The sequence below is a fragment of the Electrona antarctica genome (assembly GCF_951216825.1).
Source record: "Electrona antarctica genome assembly, chromosome: 16".
Lineage (NCBI taxonomy): Eukaryota > Metazoa > Chordata > Actinopteri > Myctophiformes > Myctophidae > Electrona > Electrona antarctica.
Genome location: NC_136797.1, coordinates 10,320,627 through 10,341,723, shown reverse-complemented (window position 1 = coordinate 10,341,723; position 21,097 = coordinate 10,320,627). Strand labels below are relative to the sequence as shown.

Below are 21,097 nucleotides of genomic sequence, written 5' to 3'. Positions count from 1 at the left end.
ATTATTATTATTATTATTATTGTATAGGTGATCTCTACGGAGCGACTCAACACACCGGGATCCTCGCGCTGTGTAGAAACCAAACACACTCCAATGGTGAGATTTGAAATTAATATCTAGGATTTATATATATACGCTCAAATTCAAAATATATATAGGCTCAATATTTCTCCGATGGCATCGACAAATAATAGGCCTATAATTCATGTGCGACTTTGTGATTCACTGTTATAAGCATGTTTAATGTGGTGAATCGGCTATATATATTTTTAAGCGGCCTTTTACGAACCTGGAGTAGATATATATAGCCGCCCTGGACTTTTTATACTTTGGTTTATATATAAGGTTTGTAATATAATTATGAATCATATAGGCCTAATTATATGAATCAGGCCTCTAAAGGAAGCAGTGATGATGTCCTCATACTGTAGTCTCACTCGGACGGAGAGTCCCAGAGGTCCACTGTGGAGCGGGAGGAGGAGGAGGAGGAGGACACGCGCTCCACGCCGAGTCCCCCGTCCTCCTCCACACCCTCGGCCTGCTCGCCCACCTCCACCGCCAGCTCGGTGCCGTCCAACACGGGGAAGAAGAAGAATGTGTGCGCCAGCTGCGGCCTGGAGATCCTGGACAGATACCTGCTCAAGGTGAGGGTCCTGAGGGAGGGAGGAGGAGAACAGCGTGTATAGAATATCTCTGCTGTCGGGGGAGGAAACCTCATAACTCCAAAATGTTCATTTTTCAGGAAATGAAAAATATAGGCTACATTTTTCAGGAAATTAAGAAAACCTTATATATTTTTTTAAACAAAGCAATACAGCCTCATCAAAGTTGGTGATGGGACTTTATATATGGTCAATTACTTCCAAGAGAGGGGGAGAGGTGGTGGAGTTAGTTGCTTTAGCAGACATTTTGAGGGTCCAATGGAGTTAAGAGGTTTTGTCCAAAGCGTTTTTTACTACTTTCCATTGGTTCAATATTTTTCTAAACAACACACAGACGTAACGGGTGTTCAATAGCACTGATTTATGAAACAACACACAGACGTAAAGGGTGTTCAATAGCACTGAAAATAGCACTGAAAATAAATAAATCAAAAACCTCAAAAATGGAGTTATGAGGTTTCCTCCCGAAAGCAACGCCTAATTTTAGATGATCACCTCCTGATCTGAGTGAGTTTGTTTATTTCTGAACATATATATATAGGCTACGACTGCATGCATGGACAAAAATATAGCCAACTGTTGAAGGTTTGAATATAGAAGAGCGTGCGTGCACTATATATATTTGTGTTGCGTAGGAGGCCTACAGTTGTTGTGGAACACTGCAAGCAAGGGAGTCTGCAAAGCAATGGTCCTGCAGTGTTTCTAAACGGGAACATTATTATATATATAATATGGGCCTGGACAATTATTCACGCACGTTCTCCATCTTGATTTCATTTTCATCCCCTGCAATTGCAACCAGAAATGATGCACACTTCAGACTATTGTTATTATCCGCATTCATGTCTTGCATGGGGAAATCCCCCCCATTTCATTTTTTTTCTTTTTTTTTTTTAGCCTATTCCAATAATATGCAGTTCATTTGAAATATGTATAGGCCGCTATAGCAAACATTGCACGGGCAATTAAACGAATCCTTATCATCTTAAAATGGCGTTTCCAAAAACAATGAAATTGACATCAGCTGCCTCACCTTGCTATAACAGACAAGAAGCAAAGAAGGACATGCAGGGTATAACCAACCCGACCTCGACGAGACAACATGGATGTTTTGGTTCTTCAACTTCACTGTCAGTGTCAAAACCAACGCCCAGACTTGCGTCGCGTGCGCTCGCGTGCTTCCAACCAAAACAGTCTTGCTTGCGCACAACTGCATGGGTGTGTTCCTCTCAGGAAGTGTGTGCGTGTGTGTGCGTGTGTGTGCGTGTGTGTGTGTTCGCGTGCACGTGCTTGCGCGTGAAAGTTTAAAGATCATTAGTTTGTATTGGACAGGTGGGAATCAAATCCCCAATCAATCTTTTATTGAAGAATTTGACATTATAGTCTAAACGAAAATGTGTGATTAACGTTAACAGGGAGGATAATAATAATAATAATATAGAAAACACTTTATTAAACATTTCGTTCTCTTTTCGTCTGATTAAAAAAATCAAACAATATGTTCCTTCTTTAAACTATAGGCATACGATACGCTTACACGCTTATAATAAAAATGGTGTTGGTATATAGGCTATATTGTAGGCCTACATTACAATGTCATAAAATAATTTTTACATTATAACATATAGGAATACCCCAAAAAAAAAGTATTGGTTCGTTTATAATATTCATGCTCCAAGGTTCCATATCTTCTCATCTCATAATTTCCCCCTTTAAATTCATGCGTCTTTCATAAAGGATGGTGTTTTACATTCCTATATATTTTTTTTAAATTGTCATTATAGCCTAAAATTATCTGAATTAGGCTATGTAAATTAAATTCTGATATAATGGCCACCTTAAACCTGCTGTTATTGCTGTTAGATTAGATGCATGGGGTTATCGTGTCAATAGAAGGGAAAAAAACCTGCTCATAAAATGATTACGATGTTATATAATATTCTGTATAGGTAAATATTGTGTATACCGGTAGCCTATTATTTAATAATGTCCATAAACCATAACCCATTATTCTTTGCTATATAAACGTATATAGTTACGATTTTGAGGCAATGGTATTTGCATTTTCGCCTATATTTACATTTACTAAATACTCACGTCTATCCCGGGATTGTAATGCATTAATTATGTTTATTTCATGGTAGCCTATGCGCGTGCGCGGCGTGACACTTAGGCGTGACATCATCATCATATACCCGGAAGTTTTGCGGGAATTCCTTCCTACTGACCTTGCACAGACAGTCCATAGACTTACATCAAAACAGTAAAGTCCTAGATCTGATTGCATTAAACCAGTGGTTCCCAAAGTGGGGTCCCGGGACCCCCAGGGGTCCTCGAGGGAGTTCCAGGGGGACCCCAGCTAAATGAACCAAATGGACCCGTATGGGTCTGTAACTCTGAGAGTGTACAAATGAAATCAAAGGGTCCATTTGGTTCCATTTGTACACTCTCAGAGTTAAATTAACATTGATTTTACAATATAAATTGGGGGTCCCAGAGATAGAAATGCCATTAAATGGGGGGTCCGTAGACAAATGCATCATATCAAACTGGGGGTCCTTGAAATTAAACGGGTTGAGAATCACTGCTCGATCCGTAAACATCTTCTCTTCCGTGCATGCATGGCAAATATTTTCAAATGGGGGTTCCTATAATTAGTGTCAATTTGGGGGTCCTTGACATGAAAAAGTTGTCAAACGACGTTAAGGTTAAACTCACTGCTCTCACTTTTCCACTTGATTTCCCAGCACTCCGTTTGTGCATCAACGATCAACCCTATAGTGCGTTTTAAACGAGGCTGTATCATTAATTGTTTTGCAAGCGGTAAAACGTGTATAACTATATAGCCCATACGAACGCATTTCCTATAATCGTATATATATTCCGCTATTAATAGCCTACTAATAGCGTGAATAAAGTGATGTGTAGGCTACTAGCCTATAATATATGTTGTGTTGTTGACACAAGCCTAATCGAGGCATATATTGTGTGTGTGTTTTGCAGGTGAATAACTTGATCTGGCACGTGCGCTGTCTGGAGTGCTCCGTGTGCAGGACGTCACTGCGGCAGCACGGCAGCTGTTACATCAAAAACAAGGAGATCTTCTGCAAAATGGATTATTTCAGGTAGGCGACGTTTTTTTCCAGCTGTTTTATATATATAAAGGCCTAATAAATAAAATACTTATAATGGTCTCAGCGCACCGTGGTTGAACGAAAGCACAAAACTCTCTCTCTCTCTCTCTCTCTCTCTCTCTCTCTCACACACACACACACACACACACACACACACACACGTGTTAAGCCCGAGATGGATATAATGCGGGTATATAGATAGCCTCATGCTGTCAAAAAAAATAAAAGGAAAAAAAAGAAGACCTTTGAAAAGTTGAAAGTCAGTCATAGTAACGGAATAACAAAGTTAATTGTATAGCAGAGGTGAAAGATAGCCACGTTGTTATGACTATCCTAAACAAAGACTGAAAGGAGAGAAACAGGAACCGCATTCTATTTAGTAGACATATATTCTTTCTTTCAAGCATTTAGCTTAAGCTTTAAGCTATATATATATATATATATATATATATATATATATATATATATATCGCATCGCAAATCTTCTGCGATGCGACGCAGAAGATTTGTATACATTTGACATCTTGTGAGATGCTCTGCCGCTGTGCTCATCTATGCTTTTTTGTATATCTATACTCAAGTCTATGTTGAATTCCGGACTATTATATATACTTGTATAACAGAGTATAGCCCATTTCAGTGCAGATTTCAGTGAGACATGCATATATAGGCCTATTAAGTAAAAAATAATAGTAGGCTACTCTTTCCACCACTATTTTTATATTTCAGATATACATCCTCGGTCTGTGCGGAAACATATGTGTTACTTAATTGGAGCATCGCTAATGTGCATGGTGCCCAGGTGCCACGGCCCTTAACCTGATTGGAGGGTTCCCTATAGCTGCTCCTCTCGCGCTCCACATAGAGACCGCCAAACAAACTATACCAATTATGCTCAATTTAAACACAATCTAAAATATATATATATATTTTGTTTTATAGGCCTAATTTATATAAAGCTTAATTGCCTTGAAAGTGCAAAATGAGTGCACATACAGTATATGTTATGTATAGTGCGCACGCACGCACACTGTCTCTCTCTCGCACGCACGCGCGCGCACACACACACACACACACACACACACACACACACACACACACACACACACACACACACACACACACACACTTCACTTGCCACGCGCATTCCGATTCCTCGTTATCGACCTCATGTTTAAAAAAAACAACCGGTTTCAGCTGAGCTAATTAAGAAGACGCTATCATTTTTATCTGAACTTGACAATGCCCTGCGGAAGGTTATAGACCGTCTAAGATACAGATTAATTAAAATAGTTATGACTAGGGCCAAAAATGCAATAACAAATCAAATTGAACCGCTTTATCCATGTCTTGGATAACAACAAATCTGACAATTATTCGTTTTAGAAATAACTTCCCCACACATTATTGCATATAATTGCCAATTTTAATAAAGCTATATATATATATTTTTTTTTAAATCATATTTTCTTATAGGCTATAGTTATTTTGGTATGTGGAGGCATATGGGATATAATATATAGGCTAATATTTTCTCTCCAAAATGCATGGTCTGTATAGGCTGCTATTATATTTGTGAGTGAAACTGTTAAAATATACATGCAGGCCTATTGCTGGATTTAGCCTATCAATATTTGTAATAAATAAGTAAATAGTATAAATAATAGTATCATCAGAAAATATATTTTTGTCTTTATCTTTTTTTCTGAAGTGTTGGCATGAAGCACAGAATAGGCTATACACGTTCACCACTGATGGCAGAACACAGAATATACACGTTCACCACTGATGGCAGAACACAGAATACACACGTTCACCACTGATGGCAGAACACAGAATATACACGTTCACCACTGATGGCAGAACACAGAATACACACGTTCACCACTGATGGCAGAACACAGAATATACACGTTCACCACTGATGGCAGAACACAGAATACACACGTTCACCACTGATGGCAGAACACAGAATATACACGTTCACCACTGATGGCAGAACACAGAATATACACGTTCACCACTGATGGCAGAACACAGAATATACACGTTCACCACTGATGGCAGAACACAGAATATACACGTTCACCACTGATGGCAGAACACAGAATATACACGTTCACCACTGATGGCAGAACACAGAATATACACGTTCACCACTGATGGCAGAACAGCAGGCAGACGATAATATATATAATATATATATATAATATATAATAATATATATATATAATATATGTGACCTCATATTATTTTCCATTCTGTGCTTTCCTCTTTAACCTTATATGTTACAGTTAAAATGGCTGCTGACAGACAGACAGACAGACAGACAGACAGACAGAGGGATGAGAGAGAGAGAGAGACGTGTAATTTGATTAATAGCTATATTGCGGACATAATTTGAGAGAGTTATCATATTTATTCGCTGTAAGAAGCATCACAGCATCTTGTAGCTTGTTTAGTCGGCCAGTATATCATGTACGCAGGAGTAATATGTCTCTCTTTTATTGTCGTTTGATGTTACGTGTGGCAAAGTAAAGGTATAGGCTAACGTTTACGTTATTTTCCATTATACAGCCTATAAGGCTATCACCCTATGGAAATAGCTGATCTACAAGCTCACACCATGCATGTCCCATCCACTTTGTGAGCTTGTACATCTGCTATTTTCAGCGAGTGACACGATTAAGTATATATAAATGTGTCTAAAGCAGTTGGCAAGGCTTGTTTTATGTACCTGTGCAAGGCCATTATGCGCCTGTCAATGCTTGGAAAAACTGAGCAGTTTGTGTGCGTGCGTGTGTGCGTGCGTGCGTGCGTGTGTGTGTGTGTGTGTGTGTGCGTGTGTGTGTGTGTGACGTGGGGTTTACATTGGCAGTGTGGGGCGGTATAGTAACTTTGAGCTGTTAAACTGTATATTATATTCACTGTATAGGCTAACATTCTCACTGTTCACTTTCACTCTCCGAATTAAATTAACTTGTACTGATTTCACTGCATGTATTCGTTATGGGTGTGCGTACAAACATGTGTACCGTACTATGTACGTAATGTATGTGCACGTACGTGTGTGTGTGTGTGTGTGTGTGTGTGTGTGTGTGTGTGTGTGTGTGTGCGTGCGTGCGTGCACATGCGCGTGTGCGTGCATCATGCATGTGTTTGTGTGTGTCTGTGTGCGTGCGTGCCTGCCTGGAGCTGTGCGTGAGTCCTAGTGTTTGCCTGATCGAAACCTGATACCGAGCGACCACTCTGAGGTTTATAATCACCAGCAATTAGTCCTCCCCCACCCACCCACCCACCACCCCACCCCAGCCCCTCTGGCCTCCAGACCAGCAATTAGACCGCCCCGAGTGCCTGGTCAGCAGGTCTCTGATCTGACTGACTGTGATTCCTGTCAAAAAAGACTAAATGCATACATACAGGGACCGACACATTTACACATGCTTGTACACACATGCACACACAGCCACCACACACATACAGGGACCGACACATTTACACATGCTTGTACACACATGCACACACAGCCACCACACACATACAGGGACCGACACATTTACACATGCTTGTACACATACAGGGACAAACACATTTACGCATGCTTGTACACATACAGGGACAAACACATTTACACATGCACACACAGCCTGCACCACACACAGATGTACAGTATGTATCAAAGGATGAACGCACGCATGGACATTTGCATGAAATATACATATACATTATAGAAAGTATAACCCCCCACCCCTCACCCTGTACCAGTTGAAAATGACGCCCTGCACCGTATCAATGTGTATAACCATGCACCCTGCCCACATTGGCTTCCTGGGATCTACTGCTGCACGCACGCACGCACGCACGCACGCACGCACGCACGCACGCGCTCTCTCTCATGCACTCACACTGCCCATGCAGGATCTCTATATTTATATTTACCCACGCTCAGCAGTTGCCAATCATTTCACTCGTGTTCTTTCGATGATGGAGATTTCTGTGTGCTTCTCCTGCACACATCATAATGTTGTACATGACCCGTCATCGTCACATGAACACATACCTGCTGGGGCTGAAATTCCGTAAGAGGGCACTTTTGGAAGAAAATAGCCGATCTACAAGCTCTCAGTTGAGAGCTTGTTATATCAGATATTTTCCGGGCGCAACCCCCGCACTCGTTGACTGGAGATGGGACATGGATTTCTAAACACATTCTTTCAATGCAAAATGCTGAGTTCAAGATCAGGAGAGTTCAGGGAAAAAAGCAATTCTCGGGTATTATGGCATGGCAAGGAGAGGAGGGGCATTTGCATTTCTTTGCACCATGCAGTAAAATGCTGCATTCATGGCCAGGAGAGGGCAGTTGTTTTACAGTGGCGGGCAGTGGCGTGCACAGACATTTAGAGGGGCAGGTGCTCAAGTGAAAAAAAGGGCACCTTGTGTAGCGCGGAACCGTCCGGTTGCCTTAAATAGTGTGAGATTTATAGATTTTGGGGCCTAAATAATATATTAGAAGCTTTTTTTATAAAAAATTGATCAATGTCACCATGGTCCACATACTGTACAGTGTACACTGTAAAAAATAAAATAAAAAAGGGCACATTGCTGAAAAGGGTGCTCTAGCACCCCCTAGTGTCTATCTGTGCACGCCACTGCAGACGGGTAAAAGGGCAGGGGCTGAAGCCCCCTTTTGGATGTCTATGTGTGCTACGTCCCTGACTCCGCTGACCGTCCAGCCCTCCCAGCTCTGAATACTTTGTGCTCTGCTGCACTGGGAGCAGTCATTACACACGCAGCCTAGAATTCATATGACTCAAGCTTTTAACTGCATTAACCCTGCAGGGCGTAAGGCGTCCCTATAGCATTTTTGTCAGCAAATAGCAGACCTATAAAGCTCAAAACGTGTCATGATGCAACGCCTTAATAAAGCTGCTATAAGCAATAATATGTCAACATTTTAATGACTGTTTTTTATTTATTTTTTGGTATTCAGCGTTTCAGACAGCCAGCAATGAGTAAAACACTCCCCAAAAATGTAGTCTCTGTGACACATCTAGGGGCCACAATCTGCATTCAAAGATGTTCCTAGAAGATTTGTCATTGGTCGGGAAAAAAAACCCGGTCGAAATGACTAACCAATCAGGAAGTAGACAGACAAATCGACCAATGACAAAGCTTCTAGGAAAATCTTTGAATGCAGATTGTGACCCCTATAGATGTGTCACAGAGACTAAATTTTTTGGGAGCATTTTACCCATTGCTGGCTGTCTGAATACCAAAAAAAATAAAAAAATAAAAAGGTCATTACAATTTTGACATATTATTGCTTATAGCAGCTTTAATTGTGAGATGTATAGATTTTCACTTTTCATTTAAATTTTTAACCCATGCTCTGAAGAATGAAGGCTGTTTGCCGAAACGCGTCTGCATGCAGCGTTCTCAAATAAACACGAGACATTGCATCTGAGCAAATCATTTTTATTTATTTTATTTTGGAGTGCCGCTTTTTCCATTTATCGTTGGTTTGTGAGTTCATGTATTGATTTAGATGTAAGCTCGTAGCGCGGCACAGAGTGCCGCACTACGAGCTTGTACATCTGCAATTTTTTGAAAAATCGTGAAAATGTGGCCCAAATGTTTGAATATATTCTTTCAGAGTGAACGTTTTTAACTAAAATCTTTGCTTCCGGCGGGGGGGTCCCTGGAACAACATATTGTCCGATGGGGCTCGGCGGGCAATTACATATATCTTTTGGGGGTCCTTGACATGAAAATGTTTGAGAACGACTGATATAGAAACATTTAGAAAACATTTGTAGAATGTCTACGGGGGGGGGTCTCCAGCACTGCAACCACGCTATAATACTGTATTTATACTTTAATAGAATACAGCGCATGAGCGCAAGCATGCGGCCATATATGGACACTGTGTGGGGAATCACACTGCAGCTCATGTTGATCCACAGGGATAAGGGTTTATTGAAGCATTACCATGATTTTCCAATCGTTTGCGTGTAGTCGCTTTCCTAGAGACGGTTTGGGTGTCTTCACTTGACTGATGTGTCTTCATAAAATGCTGTATGTATCTTCCAGATATCTACAAGATCCACAGTGTTGAATTTAACAGTATAAACGTGTACAAATGGAACAATTCGGTTCCATTTGTATAGGCTATACATGCTCAGAGAAATGGAGAAATGAACAGTGAAGGAGTTCACTAATTAATTTATGAATTATGACATTATGTGAATGAGCAAAAAACAACAACTCAAAAGTGTCACAAAACCAAACTCTCGTTCAAACTGTTTTAGCTTTACTGTCATTGTATCAAAATAGCTATTGTATTATTGTACTATACACAGAAATGCAATGCAATGCAGTGGTTCAGGTGTTATATTCCAAACTATTATTTAGCTGGGGACCCCCTGGAACTCCCTCAAGGACCCCACTTTGGGAACCACTGTTACATCATAGCATCATCTGACCACTGGTACTTTAAGATAGTTGCTCTATGGCACCAAAAGAAGCTCACCTATGATTACGAGCCAATAAGAACTAATGGTATTTCACACCATTTATTGTTTAGTGTGTAGACACATTTATTGATCTATATTTTGTGAGGTAGTTTTGTACATGTACAATAATTTGTATCATAATTTGTATCATAATTTGATTCAGTGTGGGCTGAGGTCTGATTTAACCTTTGCCCCAACAGCAGTATATTCATTCATTGTTTAGATGTTTAGATCTGAAAAACATCTTCAATTGATTAATCTAAAATCTGATCACTGCTCTGTATATGAACTCTTGAGTGTAGGTTTCTCATTCATTTTAACATTTGGCTTTAATTAGATTTGGATGTAAGTCAAGTTGAAGAAAAAAGAAAGGGTTGGCCAAATGCTGTGTCTGTCGGCCTGTGTGCGTGCGTGCGTGCGTGTGTGCGTGCGTGCGTGCGTGCGCCGTGCGTGCGTGTGTGCGTGCGTGTGTGCGTGCGTGCGTGCGTGCGTGCGTGCTTGTGTGCGTGCTTGTGTGTGTGTGTGCGTGCTTGTGTGTGTGTGTGTGTGTGTGTGTGTGTTGGTTCCAAACTATCATTTAGCTGCATGGGGACCCCCTGGAACTCCCTCAAGGACCCCTAGGGTCTATGGCAGTGGTTCCCACTGCCATAGAGTATAGTACTTGCGACATTGAGGGGGCAGAAAACAGCCCGGTCACGTGGTTCCGTACTCGCACGAGCCCATAAGACTCCAATGCATTCCGTAAACATCCGGTTTGTCCGGCCTACAGACACAGCATTTTGGCAATAGAAGATTATGTAGGAGAGCCGCCATTGGACTGAAGCCCCATGAGGTGAACAGAGTTGTCGTAACTCTGTCTTACTCTATGGCTCTGGAGTCGCGTTGCTTATAGTCACCTTCAGTCGCCGCCTGAGTTTCACTATGGTTCCTTAGCGCTTTAGCACCCAGTAGTAGGCGGGTGCTAAGCGCTTCCAACCCGTTTTCCACACAACGGTGCAGCCGCTCGCCGAAATAAACGGCCCGCTCGGCGAGCTCGCTAACCGAGAATGAGATGCCTTAATTGGCTTGCGTCGCCCTCTAGTGTTGGTTCCACATGATCAAGAAAACAAGCTCTCCTTTTTCAATCTGACTGCATGGTCACATACTGAAACATGCATGCATATTACTGTGACTCAGGGACAGATTCACCCCCATGAAGGCCCCTGGGCCGGTACATTTTCTGGGTGTGCGCGCGTAATTTTCATGTAATTTTTTACCTAAATTTAACAAAATCAATGGCCAACTAGAAAAAGTGCCCTTCTGGGCACAGGTCTCCACCAGGAGGATAGGACTGTGTGAGATGTTTGGCAAAATGTTTAGTAGTAATATAAACATGTTTGCCTTGTATGGCAATTGGATGATTTGAGGCATTTTGTTCCAATCAACCTGTTTTGCAAAAATCAACCTGTTGGTGGCGCTATAACAGGCCAATGTGAAAAGGGTGGGATATATTCCTCAGCCTAGTAAGAAAATGTGTGAAAGATTTCACGTAAATTGCATGCTGTGTTCATGATTTGAGGCTTTTGTTCAAAACGGGGCAATCTTGCAAACTGTGAAAGGCAATTATAGCCAATTAGGGTGGAATATGAAATATCGGACAGATCCGACTTGAGCACATGACCATAGAGATGCTGTGTAACGATTTGTGAGATTTTTGGACAGAATCTGGAGGAGTAATATCCAAAAATGTGTTTTACAAAAGTCGGCCTCCTGGTGGCGCTATAAAAGGCAGATGCGGAAAATGCAGGTCAAAGGTTTGTCCTTGGCCTGTAGGGAGTGTGCATGCAACGTTTCACGCAGATCGGTGCAGTTTTAGGTAACAAATGTGAAAAGCTGCCTCATGGTGGCGCTATAACAGGCCGTTCTGGAAAATGCGGGGCAGAGGTTCATCGTTGGCATCTAGGGAGTGTGTGTGCAAAGTTTGGCATCGACCGGGTTAACGGTGCCGGAGATTAGCTGGTAACGGACGGACGGAAGGACACACGGACGGACACACACACACACACACACACGGACGGAGTGCAAAACATACTCTCTCACCATGCCTTCGGCCTGGTGGAGACAATGAAGGTCTCCAGGGTCCATGAAATTAATATGTTTTGGAATCACTGCTAGAGCTGTGAAAATCCTCCCTTAATGTCACTGGCATATGGGTCCTTGACACGAAAAAGTTTGTGAACGACTGGGCCTATACCTATCTGTAAATGTAAAGTGTAATCTGGGTTTAGGCCAGATTTAGACGAGGCTAAACACCGCTGTGTTTCTGGGGCCCTTTCCTCTGCGTTTTGCTGCAAACCTCAGGAGATATTTCCTCATTTGTGTCAGCCTCTCATCTGGCTTTGGACTGACAGCTGCTTTAATGGGGCGTAATAGCAGGAAATCAGAGTGGGTTTCCCCCCCCCCCCCCCCCCTTATATACGTGTATATGTGTGCGTGCGTGCGCGTGCGTGCGTGCGTGTGTGTGTGTGTGTGTGTGTGTGTGTGTGTGTGTGTGTGTGTGTGTGTGTGTGTGTGTGTGCGTGTGTGTGTGTGTGTGTGTGCGTGTGTGTGTGTGTGTGTGTGTGTGTGTGTGTGTGTGTGCGCGTGCGCGTGCTTGCTTGGGGGACGATGGTATAGTATGCGTGCGTGTATAGAGGGGGGGGGGGGGGGGGGGGGGGGGGGGGCTCAGGACAGAGCCAGCGCTGTGCTTCCTAAACCCATGTCAGGCTCCAGGGGCTTGCTCTTAACACACACACACACACACACACACACACACACACACACACACACACACACGTATATGAGGGGCTGTCCATGAGACTGCATGCAGGGCCACACAGGAAGTTCCAGCTCGGCACTAATCAGGGGGCACCCTGGGATGCTGACACTGTAACCAGAGCCCATGTAGGGAACGTAGTGGGTGAGGTGAGCGACGGGTATTTGTGTGTGCGAGCGTGCGTGCGTGCGTGCGTTTGTGTGTGCGTTTGTGTGTGCGATACAGTACATGCAGTGATTGTGTGCTGTTCCTATTGTGTGATGCCTAAGCGGTTGTGTTAGTGTGCTCACAAAGTTGCGTACGTGTGCCCTTGTGTGCGTGTGTCACGCGTGCGTGCATGTGTGTGGTGTGTGTGTGTGTGTGTGTGTCTGTGTGTGTGTATGTGTGAGAGCGAGAGGGAGAGACCAGGTGGGTGGGAGCGTATGGGGGGATGGGGTGAGTTCCAGTACCCATCAAGTGGCTATACCTGATTACGTATCCATGGCAACCAAGACGAGCAGGCCTTAAACAGAACCAGATTGGAGGAAAGACCATTATTGAAGAGAAGAGTAGCCTAGTATATATATATATATATATATATATATATATATATATATATATATACCCCTTTTGCAACCGGATCTTATTTAAAAAAATCAACGCCAGGATTTCTTTCAAAATTTACTCTGTAAAGCCCCCAACCGGAGACACATTTTTGCTTGCTTACCTTGCTCTCGTTTCGATAAAAATCGCTGAATAATCCATCTTGTTCATATTTTTGAACGAGAGGCAGGTCAGAAGTCAGAAATGAAGAGCTTAGTATATCCATCTGATCAAAACCACGGAGAGCTCCTTTAGATTAGGAGATACGAGGCATTCTTTCTGCAGCGGTAAACAGGGTAGTGAACGGGACCGCGGATGTGCGAAGAGCGAGGAGTATGGTGGCCTTGGAGGCCAACAAAAAAAAAAAAACGAAAGAAAGAAATTCAGAATATTGTTCTCTCGTTTGATGTCATTGACACTGGGCTCACTTCCTTCCTGGACTACATGTTGTCTCAGTAAGACAGCCCCCCCCCCCCTATTCACAAGGAGGAGCAGTGCACCAAAGCATTATGCAATTTACAATACAATTCAGGCATTTAGCAGTCTTAATCCAGAGCGAATTACATTAAGCAAGAACAAAAAGCATGGAAATACATCACATACAAAAAAGTAGTTGTCATGAAACATGTGTAAGCTAAGAACGTAACAGTGCGAATACGATACTATACTATACTATACTATACTATACTATACTATACTACCAGTACTACCCCTGGGGCGACGGTGGCTCAGGGGTAGAGTGGCTGGATGGCAACCGCAAGGTTGCCAGTTCGAACCCGGGCTCCCTCAGAGGTAGTGTCGAAGTGTCCTTGAGCAAGACACTGAACCCCTAATTGCTCCCGATGTGCTGATTGGTGCCTTGCATGGTTTCCGCCGCCATTGGTGTGTGAATGGGTGAATGTAATGCACAATCTATGTAAAGCGCCTTGGATAAAGGCGCTATATAAATGCACCATTTACCATTTATACTATACTATACTATACTATGCGCTATGACTACATAAAATGTAATTCTAGTGCTGTCTACATAACATGCTCTGTATAGAATGCTATCTAAGTCTACATAAAGTGCTATCTAAAGGGCTAGGGCAAGTGCTACATTATGGGAATTGTAGTCCAGGGAGGAACTATATGAGCCCAGTGTCCATGACATCATGGACACTTTGAAATACTAAAATATCTAAAAACACATATTATTACCCACAGAAGCCTCCCCAGGAAAGTGTTTCTTGTCTCCCAAACATCATTAAAATAAGATCTGGTTGCAAAAGGGTTGAAGTGTCACTTTAATGTGTCTTAATTTATTATAAAAGTTAGGATAATTGGTTTATTGTATTGTATTATGAGACTTTATATAATGAGAAGAGGAAAAAAACAGTAATGAAATAGAAGATTCATTTTAGAGGACAAATTGTCTTTAATAAAAAATGCCTCATTCGAAACCGCTGCTTTCTTTAGTCCACCGACACTCAAAGAAACAGTCATTGCAATTCCAACTATTCCAACTTTCCCTTTGTTCAGCCTAATTGCATGAATGTACGGCAATACGTTAAAGATGTTGAAGAAATTGTCTTGAGAGAGGCTGACCGATGTATCGCTCCCCTCGTCCCCGCCTTCCCATTTTAGATGGTCTGTTTGCTACATGGTTCTGTCGAAGACCTTTTGGGCGGGAACCCGTTTTGGTGTTTTGAGCATCACGTTATACTTTATAATAGCAGATCTACAAGCTCATAGCGTGGCACCGAGTGCCGCGCTACGAGCTTGTAGGTCTGCCATTTTTGAAAAATCGTGAAAATGTGGTGCAAATCTTTGAATGTATATTATTTCAGAGTGAATGTTTTTAACTCAAATCTTTGCTTCTGGGGGGGTTCCTGGAACAACATATTTCCAAGTGGGGGTCGGCGGCCAATTACATATATTTTTGGGGGTCCTTGACATGAAAATGTTTGAGAACGACCAGAAACATGGGTTTTTCAGAAAACTGTCAGGATTTAGAAGGCATTCTAAGGCGTCCTCAGGTCTAAATGGGTTAAAAACCACAGTCAAACAACAAACCCTCTCAGGACAAATCTGACAGAGATTAGTGTATTCTCAGAGCACATCAGAATTAATCGCCAAAACGTGCATCTCCTCAAGACTCGCTTTCAGCTGCAGGTGAATTACTAGTGCAGAGAGAGAGAGAGAGAGAGCAGAGAGAGAGAGAGAGAGAGAGAGAGAGAGAGAGAGGATAGGTCCGGTACTAGGCAGTGTTGTTTTTGGCAGCTAATTTTAATTTTAGTTACTGTTTTAGTCATATAGTCTCTTGAATAGTTTTCATTTAGTTTTAGTCACATTTTAGTCACTTGGAATGTTTTAGTGTTAGTCTAGTTTTAGTCGACTAAATCTACAGTTGATTTAGTCGACTAAAATGTATTTTGGTGGGCCTTGGTGCCATCGTAATGACTGTTTTTACACTTGCTGGAAATAGCAGATCTACAAGCTCACAACGCGTTGCAGCGCGACGCGTTGTGAGCTTGTAGATCTTGTTGTGAGCTTGTAGATCTTGTTGTGAGCTTGTAGATCTTGTTGTGAGCTTGTAGATCTGCTATTTTCAGCATGCAACCAAGTGTAAAATGACTTATACTGGATCTCTTGTCCACTAGTCCCTTCCTAACATTTTAGTCTAGTTTTTATTGAAGCTTATAGTCTTCATTTAGTTTCCATTTTGTTTTAGTCAGTGAAAAAAGGTATAGTCGACGAACATTTTTCGTCTTAGTTTTAGTCGACGAAAACAACACTGGTACTAAGGGACCGGTCGAAATTTAAATAGGGGTACCCCTGGAGGAAATGTATGTGTCCTGATATAAAATACCATCACCCTCCCTGTGAATGAAAATAAAAATCCAGTCCCCTCCCAAGGTGATTAAACAAAAAGGAATCACCCTCCCCTATTAATTAATATCACATTTACCTGAGTATTATTTATTCCTAACTTTAATCTGCTAGCGTTTTTAAGAAATGTGAGAAAATAAAGTGACCGCAAAAACCGCGAAAAAAAAATGTCCGCTGTGAGGCTTGAACTCACAGCCACAGACAATGGTCTTGTAGTCTAACGCCTAACACAGCAAGCTATGGAAGCTATTAAAAAGTGGGGGTTGTAGTGTGTACTAACACACTTGGATAGGCCAAGCACTGACGGGGAACAATGAAAACCGGTCCTGTTGGGAAGAACCAAGTGAAAGCAACAGAGGGGTATCGTTGACCAAAGTTGTACTTTAATTCTGAAAAGCTGTAGTATTAGATATATATATATATATAAAACCTAGACTATTTTATTATCAAAATTGGATCACCCTCCCTTGGACTCGAAATAAAATTAGCTCACCCTCCCTCTGACTAAAATTAAAAAGACATGGCCCTCCCCTATTTTCCTCCAGGGCCCCCTTTTCTAAATTTCGACTGGTCCCTAAGGGGGAGAAAACAGGATAGGTCCGGGACCGTCCCGGGGTACTAGGGGACCGTCCCGGTGTACTAGGGGACCGTCTGGGGTACTAGGGGAGTTTAGTTGCCCCTAGGGGTACTAGGGGAGTTTAGTTGCCCCTCTATATAGTGAGTAATAGGGGGCTGTAAGGATTGACATGATTAGTAAAATAAACAGCAGGTCTTTGGGTCTACGTAGACATAACGAGATACAAGCGGAGAAGGGAGGGTTCAGAGGAAGAAGGGATGACGGAAGGGTCAGAGCCCAGGGACGATGGAGGGTCGTCTTCTGGGTTGTGTCTGGGAGGAAGGGTCAGAGCCCAGGGACGATGGAGGGTCGTCTTCTGGGTTGTGTCTGGGAGCACGAAGCCGACAAGCTGTCACGCTAGATTAGCTCCAGCGCTCCGCAACGTTTCTCTCCGTACTGTATATAGGGAGCAGTCCCTGGAATGCTACAGTACAGTACATGGCCTATAATGACCTCAAATGGTGCATGCATATTGCATACAGTAAAAGGCTGCACGGGTTGTGCACGGGTGTCGCACAGCACCGAAAACAGCCGACCTGCAATCGGAGAGCTTGTATTATATCTACTATTTTCTTAATATAAATCAGGCCGGAGCCATGGAGTCATGTTGTATTCCAGAATAGCTTCATTGGGTTTTTTTCTTTTCGGGCAACATTTCTATGATCGCTTGAAGTCTGTGTAAGTGACAGCTCTGCTGTCGGGAAGAAATGCACCTAAACTCCAAAATGTTCATTTTTCAGGAAATGAAAAAAATACACATTTTTCAGGAAATTATATATTTTTTTAAAACAAAGCAATACTGTACTGCTTCATCAAAGTTGGTGTTGTGACTTTATATATTGTTAATGACTTCCATGAGAGGGGGGGGGGGGGGTGGGTGGAGTTAGCTGCTTCTAGCAGACAGTTTGAGCCGGGTCCAATGGAGTTAAGAGGTTTTGTCCAAAGCGTTTTTAACTATACTTTCCATTGGTTCAATATTTTCGAAACAACACACAGATGTAAAGGGTGTTCAATAGCACTGATTTAAAAAATAAATCTAAACCTAAAAAATGGAGTTAGGAGGTTTCCTCCCGACAACAACGATATGCTAAACGACATCATCAACAGGGGATCATTTCTCAGGATTCAGCCGTTAAACTACAGACTGAAAAAGGAGATTGTTTGAAGATGAAAACAAATAACAGGGTTGTGTTGAATGGAAGATAAATGACGTTATGTGTTTATACTTTAGTGCATGTTTACTGAATAGAGCCGCGGGCTAATCAAAGCAGTCAACGACACATTCATTAGATTCATTAGAATTAGGAAGCAACAAAAAGGAAAGGAGATATTTTCAATTGAACTGAATTCAGTTTAATTCAATCAGTTTGTTTTTATTTGATTTGATTGAATTTCAATTCAACCTGGATTTGTCACATACTGTACCTAAACTTGCATTTTGCTATAGTAGGCCTACAGTATGTGCAATTAACAAACATATATATCAAAAAATCCATACAATAAAAACATTTTGCATCTGTCAGCATTCCATACACACACACACACACACACACACACACACACACACACACACACACACACACACACACACACACACACACACACACACACACACACACACACACACACACACACACACACACACACACACACACACGTCTAAGTGAAGGATGGGAGGGTCCAAGTCCATGTCATCATTCATGTGAGACCTCCATATTTAAACGATTAAACATATTTAATCAATGAAAAGCATTATGACAAGAGATTGTGAATAAATAATAGCTAATATAAAAAATAATGGATCCACTGGAGAGAGAAGGAAAAAAAGGCGCTATTCACAAGGAGGGATACAAGCTCGTGGGATGTCAGGCAGTGTGGTTTTTGATTTTAGTTTTAGTCATAGTTATAGTTTTCATTTAGTTTCAGTCACATTTTAGTCACCTGGAATGTTTTAGTGTTAGTCTAGTTTTAGTCGACTAAATATCATAAGATTTTAGTCAACTAAATCTACAGATGATTTAGTCGAACAAAATGTGGTCTTGATGCCGTCGTAATGACGGCATTCTTTTCAATTGCTCAAAATAGCAGATCTACAAGCCCACAACGCGTGGCAGCGCGCCGCGTTGTGGCCTTGTATAGATCTGCTATTTTCAGCATGCAACCAAGTGTAAAGTGACTTATACTGGATCTCTTGTCAACTAGTCCCTTCCTAACATTTTAGTCTAGTTTTTAATTTGTTGACGAAATCGTCTTAGTCGACGAAAACAACACTGATGTCAATTGTCAGGGCAACAATATATATGCTTTCATCCCGGATAGAGTATAGACTTGAGAGCACTGGTAATACGCTGCCTAATTCTCTCGCTTGGCAACCCCCCAGGGATCTCCTCCCTTCTCCCCCCTCCATACGCCTACCCCCCCTCTTCCCTCTCCCCCGAACCATGCGCCTATACCCCCCTCTTCCCTCTCCCCCGAACCATGCGCCTATACCCCCCCTCGTCTCTTGGCTTTGTCCCTCGCACCACCACCACCACCACCACCGCAGCCCAAACCTTTGCCTCAACCCCTCACCTCCTCAACCCCCAAATCCCGTCTAGCCCTCGTCCCGCTTTATCCCTTCATCAGCTCGTCTCTTCTTCCCCGTCGTTCCCTCTCTGCATGCAGCCCCGCCGCCCGCTCCCGCTCCCTCGCTCGCTGCACTCGCTCATGGCTTCTTGGCAGTAGGCTAGTGTTTATCGTACTGTGTTTATATGAGCTCCGCTCTCTCTCCTTCTGCTCCCGAGACGAGGTCAAGAGAGGGAGAATTATGTGTATTTCAGTCACCTTCACCAGCAGAGCCTTGTGGTGACCATCTGTACGCCATTAGAACAGTGAGAAGTGTATATGCCGCGCATTGCAGTCGTGTTGGTATATCGAGTGCTTACTGTGTATATACGCGCCCGGGCAGCCATTTTGCTTCCCCGTGCAGTGGAAGTGTATTGTTACTGAAGCAGCGGTTTCTTTATTTTCTTTTTTTTAACTTTGTTTATTGCCATTATGAAGTCATTCACAGGCAATTTGTTTCATGTTACAACACATGTTAATTTTCTCTCAGTTCGTTTTTTTAAAAAGTGTAAAAGCAAAACAAATGAATTACATTCTAAAGAAGCATACTGTACATGCACACACACACACACACACACACACACACACACACACACACACACACACACACACACACACACACACACATACACACATACATACATACATACATACACACACATACACATACACATACACATACACATACACATACACACACACATACACACACACACACACACACACACACACACACACACACACACACACATACATACATACATACATACATACATACATACATACATACATACATACATACATACATACATACATACATACATACATACATACGTATACACATACAGAAATATACACTTCAGAAATAACGAGGACAAGAAAAGAAAGGAAAAAAAACACAAAAATAAATAGAAAAGTAATAATATTATTTGCCTTGGGGGTGAACTTGACCTTTTCACTGTGATATGGGAGGTTTTAACCCATTTTGGGCGGGAACCCCTTTTGGTGTTAGCATGATGTTATGCTTTAGCTATTGAAAAATAGCAGATCTACAAGCTCGTAGTGCGCCACCGAGTGGCGCGCTACGAGCTTGTAGGTCTGCTATTTTTCGACTGACATAGAAACATAGCTTTTTCAGAGAACTGTCAGGATGTAGAAGACATTTTTAGAATCTGATCTCAGGTTAAGTTAGAGTAACTGAGTGGCAGCTCTACCCGTAGATTCTGCTTCCAGATTATTCCACCACTGACACCATCTCTCATCTCCTTCTGAAGTTAGGAAGCTTCTATTTGTAGCAGCGGTTTCAGTGGGCTGTTGTTGTC

General features: G+C 42.2%; 1 protein-coding gene across 2 annotated transcripts in view; it reads left to right on the top strand.

Annotated features, from left to right (window-relative positions):
• lhx6a (LIM homeobox 6a) overlaps positions 1-21,097 on the top strand; it is a 32,240-nt gene that overhangs the window by 1,494 nt on the left and 9,649 nt on the right. The window contains exons 2-4 of one of the 2 annotated variants that reach the window (XM_079524987.1): positions 28-96; positions 432-644; positions 3,666-3,787. In XM_079524987.1, the coding sequence (XP_079381113.1) occupies positions 28-96; positions 432-644; positions 3,666-3,787 (404 nt within the window). The remainder of the gene's footprint in view (positions 1-27; positions 97-431; positions 645-3,665; positions 3,788-21,097) is intronic. The other variant, XM_079524988.1, reaches the window with a different exon arrangement.